Source organism: Mytilus trossulus, chromosome 5 (assembly GCF_036588685.1).
Source record: "Mytilus trossulus isolate FHL-02 chromosome 5, PNRI_Mtr1.1.1.hap1, whole genome shotgun sequence".
Taxonomy (NCBI): Eukaryota; Metazoa; Mollusca; class Bivalvia; order Mytilida; family Mytilidae; genus Mytilus; species Mytilus trossulus.
The window spans coordinates 85221860-85245748 of record NC_086377.1 but is presented as its reverse complement, the minus strand read 5'-3'; the positions used below and the strand labels follow the sequence as shown (position 1 = coordinate 85245748).

Sequence of the window (23889 nt, the reverse complement as noted above, 5' to 3'; positions counted from 1 at the left end):
CCCCTCCCCTTTCCCCTAATGCTTTCCCCCTGTCCACGAAAAATGAATTGACATTTCCTATTAAATAATCATTAATAAAATGCTATTTGATTTTCGTTAAAATTTAGTTTGTAACAGAATCTAGGACTTATACATTTCTCTAAAAAAACGAAGCATGCGGTTATATTTGTTTTTATTGTTCTTTTTTCAATTACCGCGTACACGTATGAGGCTATAAAGTCACCATTCATGAAGATATAATTAAAGGTGTTTTGCAGATATTAGAATAATGTGAAAAAAGTGAGTCTAGAAGCGAGGCCAAAAAATATAGTTGAAAGAATATAGTGGTGATGAAATATAAAGAAAATATTGTTTTATTGTTGCATGGTTGTTAAACGTCCAGTGGCAAATATTTGATGCATGTTTAGGTCGAATATAATCAATAAAAGATCAATTGGCAGTAAAGTGAAAAAGTAAAAAACGTAAAACATATCGAAATATAGAAACGATGATATCTGACCCCCCCCCCCCCCCTCCCCCCCAACAAAAATAAAACAAACAATAAAAACAAAAAAGCACCCAAACAAACAAAACAAACCTAGTACCCACTCACACTCGCATATATATATATATATATATATACAACTCGTCTAAACATCAACCCAACAATGTTAGATCTGTAAATTTGCTTTCGCAAATTTTTGGTTCTTCCCTCGCCGGGATTCGAACCCATGCTACTGTGATATCGTGACACCAAATCGCCTGCACTGCAGCCGTCCCGCTAGACCACACGACCACCTGGGCTCTCAAATAAAAGAGCTTTCGGTGGCCATATGTTACCTTTCCACGTCAGTTTTAATCTAGCGGCGTACTACAGTACATGATATATAAGGCATGAAGATGTTATTGTTACAGATATATATATATATACAACTCGTCTAAACATCAACCCAACAATGTTAGATCTGTAAATTTGCTTTAGCAAATTTTTGGTTCTTCCCTCGCCGGGATTCGAACCCATGCTACTGTGATATCGTGACACCAAATCGCCTGCACTGCAGCCGTCCCGCTAGACCACACGACCACCTGGGCTCTCAAAAAAAGAGCTTTCGGTGGCCATATGTTACCTTTCCACGTCAGTTTTAATCTAGCGGCGTACTACAGTACATGATATATAAGGCATGAAGATGTTATTGTTACAGATATATATATATATACAACTCGTCTAAACATCAACCCAACAATGTTAGATCTGTAAATTTGCTTTAGCAAATTTTTGGTTCTTCCCTCGCCGGGATTCGAACCCATGCTACTGTGATATCGTGACACCAAATCGCCTGCACTGCAGCCGTCCCGCTAGACCACACGACCACCTGGGCTCTCAAAAAAAGAGCTTTCGGTGGCCATATGTTACCTTTCCACGTCAGTTTTAATCTAGCGGCGTACTACAGTACATGATATATAAGGCATGAAGATGTTATTGTTACAGATCAGCTAAATTATCTATAGTAAAGGATCCTACAAATTAATGTAAGATACAGTCACAGAAAATAATTATATTCATAAGTACGTCTGAGTAAGTGACAACCCTACAACAGATGTATCCATCGGATCACCATCAATGATGGTGATACATGGCTGTGTACATAATGTATATACAACTCGTCTAAACATCAACCCAACAATGTTAGATCTGTAAATTTGCTTTATCTATATACATTAAAAAAAATTGGTTCATGGTGCCCCCCCAGACATCGAGGTCCTGGAACCTTATATGTAATGATTATTAGCCCATTACACACATCTATCAAGTTCGATATTGGGTGGTGTTACTGTTACTGTAACTGTTCATGACTTATTAGATATGCAAATATCAATACGGAGCCTTAAGATAGGAAAAATGCTAAATCTGTTGTTTCTGTTCTTTAGCTTTAGTTTGCCTCAACTACTTTTAGGTCAGGGTACTATACCAAAGAACACACTGTATCATGATGACACACCCAAAGTGCATAGGTCAAGAGTAAAAAAGTCATAGGCTGGTCAAGAGTTCCATGTCAAAAATACAGAAAGCAGTCCTGCAGGAAAATTCATAATGGTACATGTAACAATGCCATATGATGCACTACACATGCCAAATACAGAAAACATGGGTAAGGGACAGAAACAGAAGACATATAACTAAACTCAATGGAACAGTACTTGTATTGCAGGTCACTTCAATTGCCTTCAACATAGAACATAAACTCTTGCAACACTTCAAAGTTAAAACGGTCTTTCACAAAAGTTTGAGCAGGATTCTTTGCAACGATTATCTTACCACTGTTATTGAAAATCGGGTCGTGAAGTTATGTAAATAAATTAAAACGGTAAGATAAGACATTAAAACACTTAAAACTAGGGTTTACCATTAATTTCTAACCTAACCATGTGATAGCACTATGGTAAACTGTTAGAAACACATGATACAGTCATGAAATTGAATATTTGCAGTAGTACGACCAGAACAATACAAGACAGAGTTGGAAACAAATGAAATTAATTATACATACAATTTTAATCAAAATGCACTAATAAGGAACCGTAGTTTTCATTCAGTTTATTCATCTAAAATGTACGCTCGCGTTAAACAATGGAAATTAACACTGGATATTTATATAAACGATCAATCTTGTTACAGGTATACAAATAAATTTTTGCTTTATTTGTACTTTTTCAAATAAAGTCTCCTGTTACCCCACCTCCATGTTGAGCAAGAGGTAATATGAATATTTCGTTTTCCAAACCAGTTCGTTTTGGTGTCCTCTTCACAGTCCGCCTTTCAACTATGTCGATTTCTTTGAGAAATCTGAGATTTATATTTTGATAACTAAATTCAAGTGTAGGGAGTAATTTTAGGATAAACAGAATAAACAGAGACATGCAAAAAGTATTCAGTCACAATGGTGGACCTGTGACTGACGGAAACTTCGTAACATGAGGCATCTATATACAAAGTATGAAGCATCCAGGTCTTTCACCTTCTAAAATATAAACCTTTTAAGAAGTTAGCTAATGCCGCCGCAGCCGTAGCCGCAGCCGCTGGATCTCCATCCCTATGTCGAGCTTTCTGCAACAAAAGTTGCAGGCTCGACAAAAATGATGATAAAGATTATGGTAAACATTTTTCTGCAAAAGAATCTTTCTTAACTGGATGCTTGTCTTAATTTGCTTTTTTTTTTAAGCAACTAGAACATGTTAATTTAAAATATGATTAAATTTGCACTGTATTGTAGGTTAGATGATTTCATATCTTATCTGCAGAAAACATAATTACAAAACCTACTATGGATTCATTAATTGGATACCAATTTTTGTGGTATTTGTGGATAAAGGGCAACAACAAATTTATATGTTCAACGAATTTACAATTTTCTAAAAGAATGTACTGGTATGCAGATTTTGCAAAAACTTTGAAATTAAATATCCACAATTTTCTTCAATCCACAAAAATTGATGAATCCACACACAGTATCTTTCACTCTGAAATGGTAACAACAGATTTATTCCATGCCAAACAGACTTTGTGTGCATTTATTATCGCAATTTTGTCATTTATACTTAAATGAGATTTTAATTTTTATGATTTTGAGAAAAATCCTGTTTAATTCATGTTTTTCAAATTTCAAAATGCGGGTTCAAATTATTGCATTTACAACTCTGTCGCATTTTTTCGCAATAATAAAAACCTTGCAATATTTTTTTAATTTACAGTACATTAGATATGTTTTAATACATAACTTACCCCTTGAATACAAACTTTACTGTAGTCATTACAGTATGTGATGTAGTCAGGTACAGCTGTAGAATTTGGACATGTTGCCTGGCCAGTAAAATAGGTTAAGGATAAATTTAAATTTAATTCAGATATATATCTTAAGATTAAATACAATTTTGAAATTAGATGATATAATGATTTGTACATAAAAGACAGTGCACAGTGTTTTCCATTCGCCATTTAAGCCGGGTGTGCCGACCACCTTCTTTTGAAAGCGACCATCTTTCCAATTTAGGAGGTGGTTGGCTTTTTTTTCAAATTCCGGATTTTTTTCGGTTCCGTACCGTTACAATTTGAATACTAATCGCGCCTCGCTGATAAGTTTTCATTGACAAATTAAAGATGGCGTCCAATCGTCAAATTTCAATGTTTTCATTTATCAATCGGGGGAAAACGAAAGGCAGATGACGATGATGATAAAGAAAATACCAGACCAAATAAGTTAAATAAAATTGATAGCAATGTTGAAGTTGTGGAAATTGAACAAAAATCAACCAAACAACTGAAAAGACACGCAAGTGAAGACAAATATGGGCAAGACTTCAAATGGCTTATAGTCACAGAGGAAGGATACTACTGTTCTGTGTGCCAAAAATACGGCACAAAAGCAAGAAACCTGGACCGAGAGGCCTTGCATTGGCAGGAGGACGCTGATGCATAAAATTCTAAATGAAAGAAGAGAGAAAAGAGATAAATTGTTGAAAAAAATAAAATCAAAGAATATTTGACAATTAATAAGACTACTTTTATTTATGTTTTTTGCAACTTCATTAAATAGGAATATTATACTAAACTTTATTTTTGAGACCACCAACGTGCACCCACAGTAAATAAAACTAGAGGCTCTAAAGAGCCTGTGTCGCTCACCTTGGTCTATGTGAATATTAAACAAAGGAAGCAGATTGAAAATTGACTACAAAGGTCAATAACTCCTACAGGAGTCAATTGACCATTTCGTTCATGTTGACTTATTTGTAGATCTTACTTTGCTGAACATTATTGCTGTTTACAGTTTACCTATATCTATAATAATATTCAATATAATAACCAAAAACAGCAAAATTTCCTTAAAATTACCAATTCAGGGGCCGCAACCCAAAAAACAGGTTGTCCAATTCTGAAAATTTCAGGGCAGATAGATCTTGACCTGATTAACAATTTTACTTCATGTCAGATTTTCTCTAAATTATTTGGTTTTTGAGTTATAAGCCAAAAACTGCATTTTACCCCTATGTTCTATTTTTAGCCGTGGCGGCCATCTTGGTTTGATGGCCAGGTCACGCCACACATTTTTTAAACAAGAAACCCCAAAGATGATTGTGGCCAAGTTTGGATCAATTTGGCACAGCAGTTTCAGAGAAGAAGATTTTAGTAAAAGATATATAAAATTTACGAAAAAATGGTTAAAAATTGACTTTAAAGGGCAATAACTCCTAAAGAGGTCAACTGACCATTTTGGTCATGTTGACTTATTTGTAAATCTGACCTTGCTGAACATTATTGCTGTTTACAGTTTACCTATATCTATAATAATATTCAATATAATAACCAAAAACAGCAAAATTTCCTTCAAATTACCAATTCAGGGGCCGCAACCCCAAAACAGGTTGTCCAATTCATCTGAAAATTTCAGGGCAGATAGATCTTCACCTGATTAACAATTTTACCCAATGTCAGATTTGCTCTAAATGCTTTGGTTTTTGAGTTATAAGCCAAAAACTGCATTTTACCCCTATGTTCTATTTATAGCCATGGCGGTCATCTTGGTTAGTTGGCGGGGTCACCGGACACAATTTTTAAACTAGATACCCCAATGATGATTGTGGCCAAGTTTCAAATAATTTGGCCCAGCAGTTTCAGAGGAGAAGATTTTTCTAAAAGATTACTAAGATTTACGAAAAATGGTTAAAAATTGACTATAAAGGGCAATAACTCCTAAAGTGGTCAACTGATCATTTTGGTCATGTTGACTTATTTGTAGATCTTACTTTGCTGAACATTATTGCCTTTTACAGTTTATCTCTATCTGAAATAATATTCAAGATAATAACCAAAAACAACAAAATTTCCTTAAAATTACCAATTCAGGGGCAGCAACCTAACAACAGAATGTCAGATTCATCTGAAAATTTTAGGGCAGATAGATCTTCACCTGATTAACAATATTACCCCATGTCAGATTTGCCCTAAATGCTTTGGTTTTTGAGTTATAAGCCAAAAACTGCATTTTACCCCTATGTTCTATTTATAGCCATGGCGGCCATCTTGGTTAGTTGGCGGGGTCACCGGACACAATTTTTAAACTAGATACCCCAATGATGATTGTGGCCAAGTTTGGTTAAATTTGGCCCAGTAGTTTCAGAGGAGAAGATTTTTGTAAAAGTTAACGACGGACGACGACGGACGACGACGGACGACGACGACGGACGCCGGACGCAAAGTGATGAGAAAAGCTCACTTGGCCCTTCGGGCCAGGTGAGCTAAAAACGGTTGGACATTTAAAAAAAAACAACACCCGGTTGTAAGTGATTTTTGGAAAACACCCACCTTACCTTAGTGAAAAAAGGAAAACACTGGTGCATCATAAGCCTCTACATGTTTATTGACTGCATATGTTTGAAATTGTAAAATATTGTATTTCATGTATATGTACCAACTTGTACTTAAAAATAAAAATATCTATTCATTTATATATCTATCCATCAGTCAGAGGTACTACTTGTACAAGTTATTTTTATTTACTTGAAGACGTAATATTAATATACTTATATAAGTAAATTTGTAGGATACTTATACAAGTGAATTCTATTTACTTGTATAGGTAAAAAAAAATATGGCTAAGTTATGTCCCTTAGACATTCAGATTTTTTTACCTATATAAGTAAAAGAAGTCATCCTTTCTTCTTTTCTTAAATTCTTAGGATTTCTTAGCTCTAATAGAATTTTAAAGTGTCTGCCCTTTGCAGATGTCTTTACTTATCATTTAAGTCTAATTCCATGGACAATGAAAATCCAATTTGTTTGTTATCTTCAAAACACTGCTCATTTACAAGCCCCCAAGGAGCAATTTTTGAAGGCCTTGCCCAAATACTTAAGATCTTTGTGCAATCAGTTTCTTTGTTAAATCAATGAGATGAAACATTGAATTCTATCAAAAAAAATTGAGCTTAGCTTGGAAAAATCATTAAAGGCATGTCTTTACATCTTAAAACTAGAGAACGTTTGTGGGATTGTAATAAAAATTCACTTATACAAGTAAATTTTTGAGAAAAGTAAGGGGAGATTATTTAAACATAATGATTCACTTGTATAAGGGCTGTTCCAGAAAATACTATGTCCCCCCCAGGGAAGGCAATTTTTTTAAATATTATGTGGGTGGTTGTATTTGAAATACCAAAATGCAAAGGGAGTGCTGTTCTAATTAAATTTTATTTCTGTGGGTGGTGGGGGTTAAAAAAAAGTGCCGTCCCTGGGGGGGACATAGTATTTTTTGGAACAGCCCTAAGTATATTTAATTTTACTTCTTGAAGTAAATAAAAACAACTTGTACAAGTAGTACCCCTGACTGTTTTACTGAATTATTTTTACAGAATATCAACTGGAATAGGTAACTTGACAAAAATGTTCTGGTTTCTAAAAATCAGTGTAAAATTGTATGACTTTCAAGATTTTACAATTTATGATAAAACTGTTAAGTTTGCAACATCAGAAGAATTTTACAATTTATGATAAAACTATATTAAGTTTGCAATATCAGAAGGATGAGACTTGTTTTTTGTTTGTTTTTCAAATTCAAAGAGTAGCTGTTTTACAAAAAGGATATGAACAGTTTGATGCGGCTGCACAGTCTGTTTGTGGTCTACACTGACGGGAATCTGTGACTGGTTTACAGGTCGTTGGATCACAGCAACCTCCTTGGGAAGGACTGAAAGTACAAATAAAAAATGATTTTTTTACAAATTCTTATGGAACAAATTTATGGTATATTTATCATGTTTATTGTTTGTTATATGTTTTTTCATCAATTAATACTAGCACCTTTTTTAATGGTCCAGCTGGTTCATGATTTTCTTGCTATTCTTATGAAACCCTTCAGTAGCCTTGGTCTGTTTTCTGGTCTTTGTATGGGTTTTTGTCTTTTCGACTCATTCACCACTTCCATTCTCAATTTTACTATATACTTAATTAAATTTCCCTTTACATTTAGGCCTTTTTTTTTTAATTAGTTGGTTTACGGACAACTAGTGTCAAAGGTTAGGGTCGGAGGAGGTAAAAAAAATAAAAATAAAATAGCAATCTTAGATTTTTTTTTTGTTCACGTATAACTGTTCTGAAAAATTTGAGCCGGAGGAAAAAAAATAAAAAAATGCTGTTCATTCATGACATTACAGGGGTTGAGGAGGAGAAATAGTTTAGCTCTTATCTTGATATGCTTTGCATTTGATGGATGGATGGTCAATTGTTGTTTAATGTCTAGTGGCTAATCAGATGCATAATTAGGATGAGAATATGATAATGAGAAATGAAATGCTAAACTGACACACTGAGCCAGAATTTAAATGTGCTAGCTCACAAGGTAACAGTTCCCCCAAAGATATGTTACCTTACCCAAACACATTATTCTGACTCCTTTAATAATTGCAATTGCAGCGTGCTTGGCGAAGAAGCAAGCACTTCTACGGGTGTACTGGTAGGGGTGTCTGCCCTAGTTTTGTTTGGTGGCGAAACTGTTTGTACCTTGACAAAGGCAACATTTTCATCAGCCATATTGTCGAATATGGCATCGCCGATTGTTTGCTTAGGTTTGCATTTGATAAAAGTGCTCTCAGTACGTTGACCATCAAAGTTAATATTCAACTGAAAGTAGATGAAGCCGTCAGACTCCATGGTCCTCCCTCGTTGGGTTTTTGAATTTGTCTGCGTCATTTCGAAGCTTTTCAAAATACGCCGTTCACTACAAACGCTTTATTGACACAGACAAAACGTTTTGGAACGCCTCGGATTTTTTTATTCACAGCACTCGAAAAATCGGGTCGGCGGAATAAAAAACAACACGAAATCAAAATTTTAATTTTATTTCACTTTTAAACAAAATCGGGTCGGCGGATCCGTAAACCAACTAATTAAAAAAAAAAGGCCTTACCTCGAATCCAAATCAAACATATAATCCAAGTAAAATATTTAGAATTTTTTTAATTTTTTTCTTTATTTTCATCGGACATATCTTATTGTCATGAAACAAATCTTATACACAGATTGAAACAAATTTAGTATTTTTCAATGTTCAAGTCAAACTGTAATTTGGTTGGTTATTTTAATTGAAGCTGTTTGTTAAAAAAAAACTGCTATCACAGAGATCATAGAGATATGCCTTGCAATTTTTTGTAAGTTTAAACAAATCAATTCACAGTACCCATAATGGGAGGGAAAGGCAGACAGGGGTAAAACAATATGCTTTCAAAATCTCACATTTTCAAATTTGCATAATAGTTATATCTTTCAGCCAGTAAACCAAATAGGCATTTATATATTACCTGCAACTTGCCCCTGCCATAAGTGTACATCCGTTTCCATTAGAATCTCGTCCAGCACAACACTTATCAGACTGCTTACAATCTTCTTCATAACCACAATCACACTCTTCTCCAGCTTCAACAATACTGTTACCACAGAAGGCAGCATCATCATCTTATAAAAGAAAATAATAGTCCATGAAATACGTTAAAAGTTTTGATGAAACTGGGTATGAAAAGTTGCCTTTTCCTTTACATAAATATGTTGTTTATTTTAAAGAAATGGTCTTCTTAATGTTAGGAATTAAATCCTTCTAGGTCCTCTAACCACTGTCCCTTAATGTTAGGGAATAAATCCTTCTAGGTCCTCTAACCACTGTCCCTTAATGTTAGGGAATAAATCCTTCTAGGTCTTCTAACCACTGTCCCTTAATGTTAGGGATTAAATCCTTTTAATGAACAAGTTATATATTAGTCCCCGACAAGGATCCGGAATTTTTTTCACCTAATTTCTGTCATTTTCATACAACTTAAAAGTTGATGCCCCTTTTCAAAAAATGATTGTCAAAATCACATTACTGCATGAGACTCATTATGAGTATGCTCATACTCGATCATCATGTTCGTAGCATCAACAAACTTGTTTCACTGTTGCATTGCATTTGCTTCATGATTTGTCCTACCATTTTCCAAAAATCGATCAAGAGCAATTAAGGGAAGGCAACAGTTTAAAATTAAATGATTTTAATGACTCAAAACGATAATATTCTCAGTTATCACTTATGTTTCTTTCGATTCTGAAGTCAAAATTCAAACCGGATGTAATGCGACAATACTAAAACAAACAATTCCGGACTCATTTCCGGGATTAGTTTTGTTTACCCAAATCACAGGAAATCAGCGGCTTTTTAATATTTTAATAGTGCAAGAATATTAATTAAAATAGTTGCACAAGCTTTAATTAGGATGAAATTATTTAAATTTACGATTAATTGTCTAAAGCTGTGGAAGAGAATTTCAAGCATGCGTATTACATAGTAAACAAAGCATGTAAAAAAATATTTTTTTCTACGTAAATTAAACCAAGTTTTAATTTAATTTTAAATCATAATTGACAATTGTCTGACCTGTTGGGTTATCAAATAATGAAGCCAGTTGGAATGGAATTTTTATTTCTTTATAATAATAGTTTGGAGCTTGTGATTAATTGCCAGGTGTGAATTAAAAACACAGGTAAAGAGATTAGCAATCATTAGCCAATAGCTCCCCGAGGCATTAATATAGTTATTAGGAGGGCCCTCAGGATTATAACACTTTATTGGTGTGGCAGTTTAATTACAGGAAGTCGATAACAAAACAAAAATATGTTCAAAATGGCGATTTTGAAAGTCAATCTCAAACGAAATGACCGAAATTATTACTGTTGAAAAATAAAATTTGACCTAAATCCCAATTAAAAGTTTAGGACATTATAGTTTCAGTTTAGGACATGACTGGTAAATATGACCGTTTCCGGACCCTTGGTCCTCGAGGGTATCACCAGCCCAGTAGTTTTTTTTTGTGTTATTAAAATTTGCTGTTACAAAATGATACAAATTATTATAAATTAAGGAATGTATCTCCCTCATGCAATGCTCTGATTCCTTTCACGGATTTGGCTCTACTTTATGGACCTTTTGGATTATAGCTCTTCATCTTTTATATAAGATTTGGATTTCAAATATTTTGGCCACGAGCATCACTGAAGAGACATGTAATGTCGAAATGAGCATCTGGTGCAAGAAAATTGGTACCGTTAATTTTATTATATATATATAGAAAGAAGGAATTACAGGTGATTGGCAAAGATGTTTCCTCAAACCATTAATAGGGGGGATATTATTCTCTCTTTTTTTTAAACATATCTTCATCTATTTATCTTAACTAAGTAGACAGCATACATGTAAAAAGAACTATGGTACCTTGAAAACTAAACATTTCTGGCTGAAATTATATACATACTTTGGAAGCAGTTTTTTTTTCCATATCTCTCATCAAACACAGCATTCATTACTCTGGTCATGTTGTCTTTACTACAAGGTGAGAATTCATCGTTATGTGGCTGGTTTCCTTTTGTAGCTGAGGCATACATGATGTAGTTACCTTGGTTAGCATCTGTGGCACCAGTACCATAAGGAGCACATTGCTGCCCACTGTCATGCTGAAAAATGTTATAAACTCTTCAAATATTATGATTATTGCATTTTCTTCAACTTGAAAACACACCATTATCTATTTTTCTATACAGTAAAAGAGGGACGAAAGATACAAGAGGGACAGTCAAACTCTTAAAGGGAAACTTCGCAAAAAAATCAAAAATTGATATTATAAAATTGAGAATGGAAATGGGGAATGTGTCAAAGAGACAACAACCCGACCAAATAAAAAAACAACAGCAGAAGGTCACCAACAGATCTTCAATGTAGCGAGAAATTCCCGCACCCGGAGGCGTCCTTCAGCTGGCCCCTAAATAGTTCATTCTGTATAAAAATGCTCAAATTCATAGATATTAAAGTTTAATTCCGCAAGATAAGTGATCACCATCGGTTTTAAATTTAGAGAATCAATTCTCTGCGTTCGGCCATTTTGTCTTCTTTCCCGATTAATAACAACGAAATGTCTATAAACCACAAAGGAATAAAACTACAGTAACTGATGTAGTCGTAATTGCGTGTCGATATCTTGTCAATCGTACAGTTGTTTTATCCGACTAACTAACTTGATACGGAAAATATTCTTATTTTTTTAAATATGAGGTAAACATTCCTTCTCAATAATACATCATGGTTGTATTGGAAATTTTTTCATACAGATTGACAACTCATGGTCCGATATGCATGTAATATTTGCCACATGACGCCCATACCATCATCATCTTATTCTTTGATATTGCATCGATGGTTCACACCCAAAGAAAATGGGAGTAATGTACCTTTAGAGCTTCTCCGTGTAATACACTTGTGAAACTTAATATATATACGAAATTTCGGTATTGAAATAAATCTACATCTCACAAACAGGATTTTCAAATAATGATTTTGAGTAATCACCTTACAAACCAATATAAACGTATGGCAAGATATAACCATGAAGGAATTTAGTTTTTGTCAGACGCAAGAACTCATCACTATCATAACCGTATACGTATATATGCATGCAGTTTCAAATATCAAGAACAAGCGGTCGATGTCGATAGTCCGTTTTCTAACTGTTCAGAGTTAGACATGTCACTTGTTCATTCTTGGAAGCCTTCATATTCCCCGTCCAAAGATGGGAACTCTTTTTGGTTGTGTTGACTATAAATGCTTGTATGGTAATTCTGTTGTTTATCTGTACAAGTGGTTGCATTTCCTCTCCTTTCCCAACAAACAAACTAACGAAACGCTACTAGTCTGCTTTCTCTGGAGCTCATCCTCAATGTCGCTTATACGTCAGGAAACTTACATGTATACTAATAATGATTGTTTCAAGAACAACGATGTAGGGACGAACTATTCTAAATTCGTCAATATCAGTTATGCATGACTAAAATATAAGTTTTATTACAACTACTGTATTACTTATTTGGATTAATGACGGCTATCATGTTCAACATTGCACAAATATTATCATAGAATTAAAAAAAAAAATGTGCAAAAATCCTCAAAAAAATAATGCCTTAGCTTAGATAATTGGTATTCTTTTCACAAAAAGTTTGTGAAAATGATTGTCAAATGAATTTAATTATGTAAGAATGAAATGTTAAAAAGAAACTAAAAAAAAATCATGCATGTTGTATGTTGTATTTCTTGCAATTAAAAACTTTAAAATTGCGATAGTTTTATGAGATTTTAAACACAGCCAGAGATTTGAATACAAGTTAAGAAATTCCGGTGAAGTCAATGATATCAAACAGATGTGCAATGGTATATCAAATCGGGTAATATTGCATTTAGTTTTTATTAAAGATTAAAACTACTATTTTTTACTTCATATTTGAATCTCTACGCCAATTGCCGCTAAGAAAGTAATCAAAAATTGTTTCCTTTCATTTTTATACACTTTCGGAATTACAAATCTGAATTTTATTTTCAATTAATTTACACAATTTAATTATTGTATCTTTATTCTCATCGTGTATTAAATCTTAGTGTATTAAATACAGCATACTCTTTCTAATCCTTTCTGTTTATCCTTTCCAAATAACAACATTCATACCTGTGTACGCTTGAACTCACACCTGCAGCTAAATAGCTACAAGGTAAACGAATTGACCTCAAGCCGAGAAATATACTGTGACCTTTACAAAATAATATACACACTCTGCTCACACATTAGTTGCATTGAAATGATTATCAAAACAATAACGGTAAATAGAACTGAAATATTTTCAGTTCAATATCAGTAAAAATGTTCAATAAATATTTTATGAAAAAAAATTGTAAGGGTTCCGCGGAACCCAGTGTCTCGCCTACTTTTGCTGTAAATCGCAGGCTCAACAAAAAATGAGGAAAAAAATCAATAAAAAAATTCCTCTTGATACTATCTTTTGATTGTAAGAAGCTTCTGTCCAAGTTTGGTAAAAATCTAGGATAGTTAATGAATCTAATTAATGTTTTGAAAACTTAAACTGCCGACTGTATATAATGTTAACTGGAAGAAAATCTAAGTCCATTTAAAAGTAAAATACAGAAAAAATGGAGTTATCTTTTTACAATATTTTCTTCTGGATACTATCTTATGGTCATAAAGAAGCTTCTGTCCAAGTTTGGTACAAACCCAGGATAGTTTAAGAAAGTTATTAAAATTTTAAAAACTTTAACCACAGAGTGAATGTAATGTTTCCTCGCAGAAAAACTAAGTCCATTTAAAAGTAAAATACAGAAAAAATGGAGTTATTTTTTTACAAAATTTACTTCTGGATACTATCTTATGATCATAAACAAGCTTCTGTCAAAATTTGGTTCAAACCAAGGATAGTTTAAGAAAGTTATTAAAATTCTAAAAACTTTAACCACAGAGTGAATGTAATGTTTTCTCGCAGAAAAACTAAGTCCATTTATAAGTAAAATATGGAAAAAATGGAATTTTATTTTTACAAAATTTACTTCTGGATACTATCTTATGATCATAAACAAGCTTCTGTCCAAGTTTGGTAGAAATCCAGTATATTTAAGAAAGTTATTAAAATTTCAAAAACTTTAACCACAGAGTGAATATTTGTGGACGCCGCCGACGACAACGCGGACGGAAAGTAGGATCGCTTAGTCTCGCTTTTTCGACTAAAGTCGAAGGCTCGACAAAAATCTCAACAATAATTAATGAAATTTATTCGAAAACATTTACAAGAGATAATTTTATAGGAGTTTAATTCAATCAATACAAAACGGTATATGCATATTCATTTTCGTTCATTCTTATATTGTGGTTAATAACTACGACCATTCGTCAGCTGTGCGCTTTTAATTGCGTATATTGTCGATAAGCTATAAGAGTTAAACAGATTTTATTTGTTCCCAGAATTCAACACATCGGGCTAAAACGTCACAACCCACTTGAAAATTCAACCCAAAAAGTTACAAATACTTGATTTTCTCCGTTATTAGTAGGAATATAAATTTAAAACTTTGCAAATGTGTTTTTTATGTTGAGATAAGTAAAAAATCGCGGAATTTCCCTTTAAATCGAAAATAAATAAAAGGACAAACAGACAAACAATAGTACACATGACACAACATAGAAAACTAAAGAATAAACAACACGAACTCCACCAAAAACTAGGGGTGATCTGAGGTGCTCCGGAAAAGTAAGCAGATCCTGCTCCACATGTGGCACCCGTCGTGTTGCTTATGAGATAACAAATCCGGTAAAAAGTCTAATTCAGTAGGTCACATTTATGAAAGGGAAGGGGATGGATTGATAAATTATTGCATGCTTATTAAATTCAGATGACAATCAACATTTTGGAGATATATATATATAATTGTTATTAGCACTGCTTTACAGGAGCTAAAGTTTATATTGTACATGCAGTTTTAAATTTAAACATTTCAGGGGCAATAACTGAATTAATGGGGAATGGGTTCATGGGACACAGATAACGCCCCGCTTGCATTTTTAATATTTTTGCCTGTAGAACGGTAAAAATGATACCACCCAAATTGAAACTTGACAGCTGTTATGTGGTAATAAGCATTGTGTATACATTCGGTTATGGCAACTAAAGTTTAAGAATCGAATATAATTTTGGAATGTAAATACATATATATATATATATATATAAGTACATAAAGACTGAGGGACTGACAGACAGGGGTAAAACTAAATTCCCCTTCAGCTGCGATTTATGGTCATGGCTTGATCAACAGGAAACTTACAGGTGAACCAAAATTATGTCCAACTTCATGTGCGAATGTTAGCTGTGATACACGTGGAGCTACATCATCTCCATAATTCACCAAAGTCACAATTCCGGTGTTCAAAGACTTCATTACTTGTTTACCACCTTCAGGGAATGACTTGTACTTCTCACATATACCTCCAGAGGCCTCTGTAATAATAAAACAATATATTTATTTTTAATTTTAAGTCTAACAGGTATAATGGGAAAATCAACACAGTATTTGTGAAGCACCAGTAACTGTTCAACAGGCAATGGAATTAGAACTTTAATATCTCCAGAAGGGAAATGGTTCTTATCTACCTTGACAAAATCGAAGTAGTTATAGCCAGCCTGGATTTTGAAACTCACACAAGTCACTTATCATTTTTCTTAAATTTAGCAATCATGGTATTAATCTGAAACCTATCAAATGTAAGCTGTTTCAAAACAGATTTCTATTTCTTGGACATTATTTTGTTGCAAGGAGTATAGAGACCAATTCTCATTAACCAAGATGTACAAATTGAGGTTTATCTTTATTGGTGGATTTTTAAGACTTTCTCCTCTTTATTCTAATGTAGCTTGGATATGAGAAACAAAACAAAACTGTAAAAACTTTTGGTATTTCAGGTCCTTTTATAGCTGACTATGGTGTATGGGTGTTGCTCATTTTGAAGGTCCTACAATGATCTGTAGCAGTTAATTTCTGTGTCTAACGGTCTCTTGTGAAGAGTTGTTTCATTGGCTATCATACCACATCTTCTTTTTTAATATACAAGTAATCTACTTACGGCCAGAAGATCCAACCCAAGCAAGTCCCAGTGTTCCCTGTGTGAAGTCCCTGTATGTAAAGATGTATGCCAGACAGAAAGCAGAATGATCTATAAGTGAATTCTCATTGAGGAAGTTACTGACGTCAATGTTGTCACTACACAGGGTTTTGGGGTTGGATGATGCACATCCTTCTGTTGCAGGTGTCATTATCTGAAATAATAGATTAATGTTAATTTCAATTAAAACAACATTTATATTTTGATATGTACACATCTGTTAAATTCAAAGGCTGAAACATGTAGTGTGAAAACTGTAAATTCAGAAATAATTGTGTGCATTTATTATTGCAATTCTGTCATTTTAGACTAAAATGCGATTTTATTTTTTGCAATCTTGAGAAAAATCCTGTTTAATTTTAACAAAAAAAATCAAAATGCCAGTTTGAATTATTGCAATTATAATCCTGTTGATTTTTTTGCAATAATAAAAATATTGCAGTAATATTAAGACACTTAATCTGTTTCTTAAAATGAACCAGATGCTCCGCAGGGCGTAGCTTTATACGACCGCAGAGGTTGAACCCTGAACGGTTGGGGCAAGTATGGACACAACATTCAAGCTGGATTCCGCTCTAAATTTGGATTGTGATTAAATAGTTGACACAGCATAGGTTTCTGACACAGAATGAATGTATTCAAATGAACTTAAAATTTTTGTTTTCTCTTAGAGCAATTCACTATGCTGTTGAATATTAATCCTCTCAAAAAAATGTTTGAAGAAATTTTCATTTTATTAATGAAATTTCAAATGAGAAAAATTTAACCCAATTTTTTATTCACATCCCCCTTTCCCTTATTCCAAAACTAATTTCAATTAAAATATTCTAATGGAGTTTGCAACAATTACTACTCATTTAAATACATGATGTAAAAAAACTGCTTGTTATCACTGAATGGTAAAGATTATTTAAATTTATCAGTTGGTAGTAAAAAGTGAATATACATTGTATATTGTATATAACAAAGATTTAAGTTGATTCTGGACAAAGAAAGATAACTCTAATTAAAAAAAATTCTTGCAGATATTTCTTGCTTACTATACTGGGCAAAGAAAGATAACTCTTAATTAAAAAAAAATTTGCTATTTCACAATATTGTGAAATTAGATATTTCTTGCCATTGCACAATACTGTGCAATTGAAAAGACTTGCTATTGCACAATAAATAATATAATTTTAGATCCTGATTTGGACCAACTTGAAAACTGGGCCCATAATCAAAAATCTAAGTACATGTTTAGATTCAGCATATCAAAGAGGCCCAAGAATTTAATTTTTGTTAAAATCAAACTTAGTTTAATTTTGGACCCTTTGCACTTTAATTTAGACCAATTTTAAAACAGGACCAAAAATTAAGAATCTACATACACAGTTAGATTTGGCATATCAAAGAACCCCAATTATTCAATTTTTGATGAAATCAAACAATGTTTAATTTTGGACCCCGATTTGGGCCAACTTGAAAACTGGGCCAATAATCAAAAATCTAAGTACATTTTTAGATTCAGCATATCAAAGAACCCCAAGGTTTCAATTTTTGTTAAAATCAAAATAAGTTTAATTTTGGACCCTTTGGACCTTAATGTAGACCAATTTGAAAACGGGACCAAAAATTAAGAATCTACATACACAGTTAGATTCGGCATATTAAAGAACCCCAATTATTCAATTTTGATGAAATCAAACAAAGTTTAATTTTGGACCCTTTGGGCCCCTTTTTCCTTAACTGTTGGGACCAAAACTTCCAAAATCAATACCAACCTTCCTTTTATAGTCATAAACCTTGCGTTTAAATTTCATAGATTTCTATTTACTTATACTAACGCTATGGTGCGAAAACCAAGAAAAATGCTTATTTGGGTCCCTTTTTGGCCCCTAATTCCTAAACTGTTGGGACCGAAACTCCCAAAATCAATACCAACCTTCCTTTTGTGGTCATAAACATTGTGTTTAAATTTCATTGATTTCTATTTACTTTAACTTAAGTTATTGTGCGAAAACCAAGAATAATGCTTATTTGGGCCCTTTTTTGGCCCCTAATTCCTAAACTGTTGAAAATTAAACTCCCAAAATCAATCCCAACCTTTATTTTGTGGTTATAAACCTTGTGTAAAAATTTCATAGATTTCTATTAACTTAAACTAAAGTTATAGTGCGAAAACCAAGAAAATGCTTATTTGGGCCCTTTTTGGCCCCTAATTCCTAAAATAATGGGACCAAAACTCCCAAAATCAATACCAGCCTTCCTTTTATGGTCATAAACCTTGTGTTAAAATTTCATAGATTTCTATTCACTTTTACTAAAGTTAGAGTGCGAAAACTAAAAGTATTCGGACGACGACGACGACGACGACGACGACGCCGACGACGACGACGACGACGACGACGACGCCAACGTGATAGCAATAGACGCCAACGTGATAGCAATATACGACGAAAATTTTTTCAAAATTTGCGGTCGTATAAAAATGGTTTCATGCCAAATTAAATGAGTAAAACTATTATCAGTTATATTCAAACGCTTTTGCTGGTAATAAAACTGAAAAAAAAATTAATAATTTCCTGCTAGTTGAGAGACAGAAAAAAACTTCCAGTTGAATTAGGAAATCACTCTTAATTTATAAAAAAAATAAACCTTTTTTTTGTATCTTTCTAAAAAATATATAGAAACATCCTCTATTCCTTAGAAATTTACAGTTAAAGTCATTGAAATAATTTATACATTTTATGTATTGTTTTTCAAATGATTTTAGAAAAGAGTTTAGAAATTTGGTGAAGTAAGTGTGGTGAAACTGTCTTTACTTTTTCTTTCATGTTGAGAATTTATATAAATTTGACAGTTTGAACTAGAGGCTCTAAAGAGCCTGTGTCGCTCACCTTGGTCTATGTGAATATTAAACAAAGGAAGCAGATGGATTCATGACAAAATTGTGTTTTGGTGATGGTGATGTGTTTGTAAATCTTACTTTACTAAACAGTCTTGCTGCTTACATTTATCTCTATCTTTAGTTTAAACATATTTATTTAGAGTGGATTGGGAAACAAGTTTTGCAACTTATATAAATCCCTTTCCACTTTGCGGGTGCGAGTGCTGCCTTGTAGCGGCATTAGCCTACCCTTTTTCGAAATCTACAAGGGTGTCTTTAAAGTGCAAGAGATATGGCTCTCTCTTAACACAGGTCAGCCATTTATCGTCCCCTTCCGACGGACTATCATCCTTTCCTCAAGACCACACTCGCAAATGGTGTCAAGGGAGAGCCGAACATTGAGTTCCTGAAATTTTCATCCCAAACGGGAATCGAACCAGGAACCTTTGTGTTAGTAGTCCGATGCACTAACCACTACACCACGGCTCTCAATATTTCTATCTATAATGAACTTGGCCCTGTAGTTTCAGTGGAAAATGTTAATAAAAATTTACAAATTTGATGAAAATTGTTAAAAATTGACTATAAAGGTCAATAACTCCTTAGGGGGTCAATTGACCATTTCAGTCATGTTGACTTATTTGTAAATCTTACTTTGCTGAACATAATTGCTGTTAACAGTTTATCTCTATCTATAATAATATTCGAGATAATAACCAAAAACAGCAAAATTTCCTTAAAATTACCGATTCAGGGGCAGCAACCTAACAATGGGTTGCCAGATTCATCTGAAAATTAGAGGGCAGATAGATCTTGATCTGATAAACAATTTTACACCATGTCAGATTTGCTCTAAATGTTTTCATTTTTGAATTATAAGCCAAAAACTGCATTTTACCCCTATGTTCTATTTTTGGCCGTGGTGGCCATCTTGGTTGGTGGACTGGGTCACCGGACACATTTTTTAAACTAGATACCCCAATAATAATTGTGGCCAAGTTTGATTGAATTTGGCCCAGTAGTTTCAGAGGAGAAGATTTTTGTAAAAGATAGCTAAGATTTACGAAAAAATGGTTAAAAATTGACTATAAAGGGCAATAACTCCTAAAGGGGTCAACTGACCATTTCAATCATGTTGACTTATTTGTAAATCTTACTTTGCTGAACATAATTGCTGTTTACAGTTTATCTCTAACTATAACAATACTCAAGATAATAACCAAAAACAGCAAAATTTCCTCAAAATTTACCAATTCAGGGGCAGCAACCCAACAACGAGTTGACCAATTAATCTGAAAATTTCAGGGCAGATAGATCTTGACCTGATAAACATTTTTACCCCCTGTCAGATTTCCTCTAAATGCTTTGGTTTTTGAGTTATAAGCCAAAAACTGCATTTTACCCCTATGTTCTATTTTTAGCCGTGGCGGCCATCTTGGTTGGTTGACCAGGTCACGCCACACATTTTTTAAACTAGATACCCTAATAATGATTGTGGCCAAGTTTGGTTCAATTTGGCCCAGTAGTTTCAGAGGAGAAGATTTTTGCAAAAGTTAACAACGACGACGGACGACAGACGACGGACAACGGACGACGACGGACGACGGACGCAAAGTGATGGGAAAAGCTCACTTGGCCCTTTGGGCCAGGTGAGCTAAAAAGGACCCCAATTTCAAGTCAGCTCAAAATGACTTATTGAACAGATTCGTTATCTTTGGGCATTAACTTTTTTTAAGGTTAAGTTTAAACATATTTATCTATAGGAGAATTCAAATTTGAACCCCGATACATTACCTTAGTTTACTAACTTCTTATTGTTACAATGTACTTACTTTTGTTCTCTGGATTTTAAATCTGACTCCTGAGTATTTTATCGAGTTGTCAAATGTTTTAAACACTGTGTTTGAGTAGATGGTGTTTATGGCATCAACATGAGAGGCAAATGTACCTACAATATCTTCTTTAGCTAACACGTCCTTCTGTAAAGATAAATGTTGATATAACCATTTTTCCTTTATTATGTTTATATATTTACTCTATTTTACTTTAAGGTCAAGGAACAGTAAATGGGCTATGTCACAGATTTTGCTAAATAATTGCATACAACCTTGGCTCGTTGAACTACAACTGAAAATCGAAAAAATTATACATTTATCTCTTTTATTTTCTGAAAAATTGCAGATTGATTTCTCTTAATATGGGTGAACATTTGTATAGGAAGCACATAAAATCGACGAAAAACCTTCTAAAATTTGTCTTTAAATCGCCAAATCTATAATTCTACTCCATAGATTTTTCTTAAAAAACTATATATTGTTGACACATAAATTTCTGTTTTAATGATATAAAATAATCATAGGGTCACCGACTACGTTTTTTGTCTAATAATCATTTTGCTACCTTATTGGTAGTGAAAAACGTCAAAAATCAACGTTTTACGGCCTGCAACGCGATAACGTTACGATTATTTCGACGTTTTGTTGGATTTTTTCACAAAGAACGCATCTTTGAATGATGTATACCGTAAAAACGAAGTCGGTGACCCTATCTTTATTTTGCATGATTATAACGGAAATTTATGTATCAACAACATATAGTTTTTTAAGAAAAATCTATGGAGTAGAATTAGAGATTTGGCGATTTTAAGACAAATTTTAGAAGAGTTTTCGCCGATTTTATGTGCTTTCTATACAAATGTTCACCCATTTTGTAAGAATTCAATCAGTACTATTTCAAATGATAATTGAGATGAATGCATTATTATTTCGATTTTCAGTTGAAGTTCATCGAGCCAGAGCTGTATGCCAAATTTTACTGAAATCTATGACATAGCCCATTTACTGTTACTTGACCTTACAGGGGTTAAAAAATCCACTAGCCCGACGCCCAGGACTAGATCATTTACGCCTCGGGCAATTAAAATGTGTAATCCGATATGCCCGACGGACTAGTAACAAAAAATTCTTGACGTTTCCAAAATAGAAAGTGAAAAATCCCTTCATCACTATTCTATGTTAGCCAATTCGATTCAATTAAATCATCTGGGATTTCAAGAATTTGAACTGGGTTGTACATATTTTAAAAATAGGACAAATAACTCTGGCATGTCTGGTGGCCTGGTATCATGTGTTGATTGCAATTCTCGTACTTTAAATATCGATTACTCATACCATGGCTTGGGGTATTGTACATTGCTTATCGTGCCAAGATTTTCAATTAACGGTATTTGGGGGTATGAGGTATTGATTGGTATTGACCTGTCTTGTTGCACAGCTCTTGAGCACGAAACCATGCAACAAAATATTTTTTTTAATATTTTAGTACGGGAACCCCAGGAACTTTGTCAGTTTCAAAACGAAAAACGGTAGATGAAAGGAGTAACCAGGCTGAAAATTCATCCCCCAAAAATGCTAAATACGACAGGGAAAAGTCGCGGAAAAAAAATTATAGTGTCCAGGACAGAAGGGCTGCCAAGTCTTTAGCGCGAGACTCACACATGTTCATGCTTATTTGGCGGCATTTTCCTTTGATCTATTGTTTTTTCTCTTTGATCTTTACAATTTGGCCAAAAAATCACACATTCACTTCCTGAAAAGTTGGCAGAACTGGGACACAATGATTCCCCTGGCAAGGTTGGCTGTTGCTGAGGAAAAAAACAGACAATGCTCTGTGAATATTGCCGTTAGTTGCCCCAAGTACGCAAATAAAAAGTCTGCTTTGAATGTGGGAACAACTAATATAAAAAAGAAGATGTGGTATGATTGCCAATGAGACAACTATCCACAAAAGACCAAAATGACACAAACATTAACAACTATAGGTCACCGTACGGCCTTCAACAATGAACAAAGCCCATACCGCACAGTCAGCTATAAAAGGCCCCGATAAGACAATCATGACAATGTAAAACAATTCAAACGAGAAAACTAACGGCCTCATTTATGTAACAAAATGAATGAAAAACAAAATATGTAACACATAAACAAACGACAACCACTGAATTACAGGCTCCTGAGTAAGTTAGGTTAAGCACCAAAAGAATAAATTACAGATCAACAAAATTTATTAAATACAGTGTATAATGTCTCCTTCAAAACAAAGGACACCCACTTTGTATTACGCAGCAAACTCTTGATTTTTAAGGCATACTGTATATAGCTAGGGCTAGCAGGTCAGTTTTGATGGACTAGCAGTTCTTCCAACAGGGCTAGTAAAATCCTGCTGCCAAGAAGTCCAGGGCTAGTTAGCTGTAGCAAAATTTTTTAACCCCTGCCTTAAGTTTTTAAACTAGAGGCTCTAAAGAGCCTGTGTCGCTCACCTTGGTCTATGTGAATATTAAACAAAGGAAGCAGATGGATTCATGACAAAATTGTGTTTTTGGTGATGGTGATGTGTTTGTACATCTCACTTTACTTAACAGTCTTGCTGCTTACAATTATCTCTATCTATAATGAACTTGGCCCAGTAGTTTCAGTGGAATATAT

The 23889-nt window shown here is 33.7% G+C and overlaps 1 protein-coding gene across 4 annotated transcripts in view; it reads right to left on the bottom strand.

Annotated features, from left to right (window-relative positions):
* Positions 1–23889, bottom strand: part of LOC134719226 (disintegrin and metalloproteinase domain-containing protein 10-like) — a 63937-nt gene that overhangs the window by 18365 nt on the left and 21683 nt on the right. For all 4 annotated transcript variants that reach the window (XM_063582229.1, XM_063582231.1, XM_063582230.1 and 1 more), the window contains exons 7-13: positions 21238–21384; positions 16498–16690; positions 15702–15874; positions 11308–11506; positions 9328–9481; positions 7618–7718; positions 3761–3846 (exon numbers count right to left, since the gene is read on the bottom strand). In XM_063582229.1, coding sequence (XP_063438299.1) covers positions 3761–3846; positions 7618–7718; positions 9328–9481; positions 11308–11506; positions 15702–15874; positions 16498–16690; positions 21238–21384 — 1053 coding nt within the window. The remainder of the gene's footprint in view (positions 1–3760; positions 3847–7617; positions 7719–9327; positions 9482–11307; positions 11507–15701; positions 15875–16497; positions 16691–21237; positions 21385–23889) is intronic.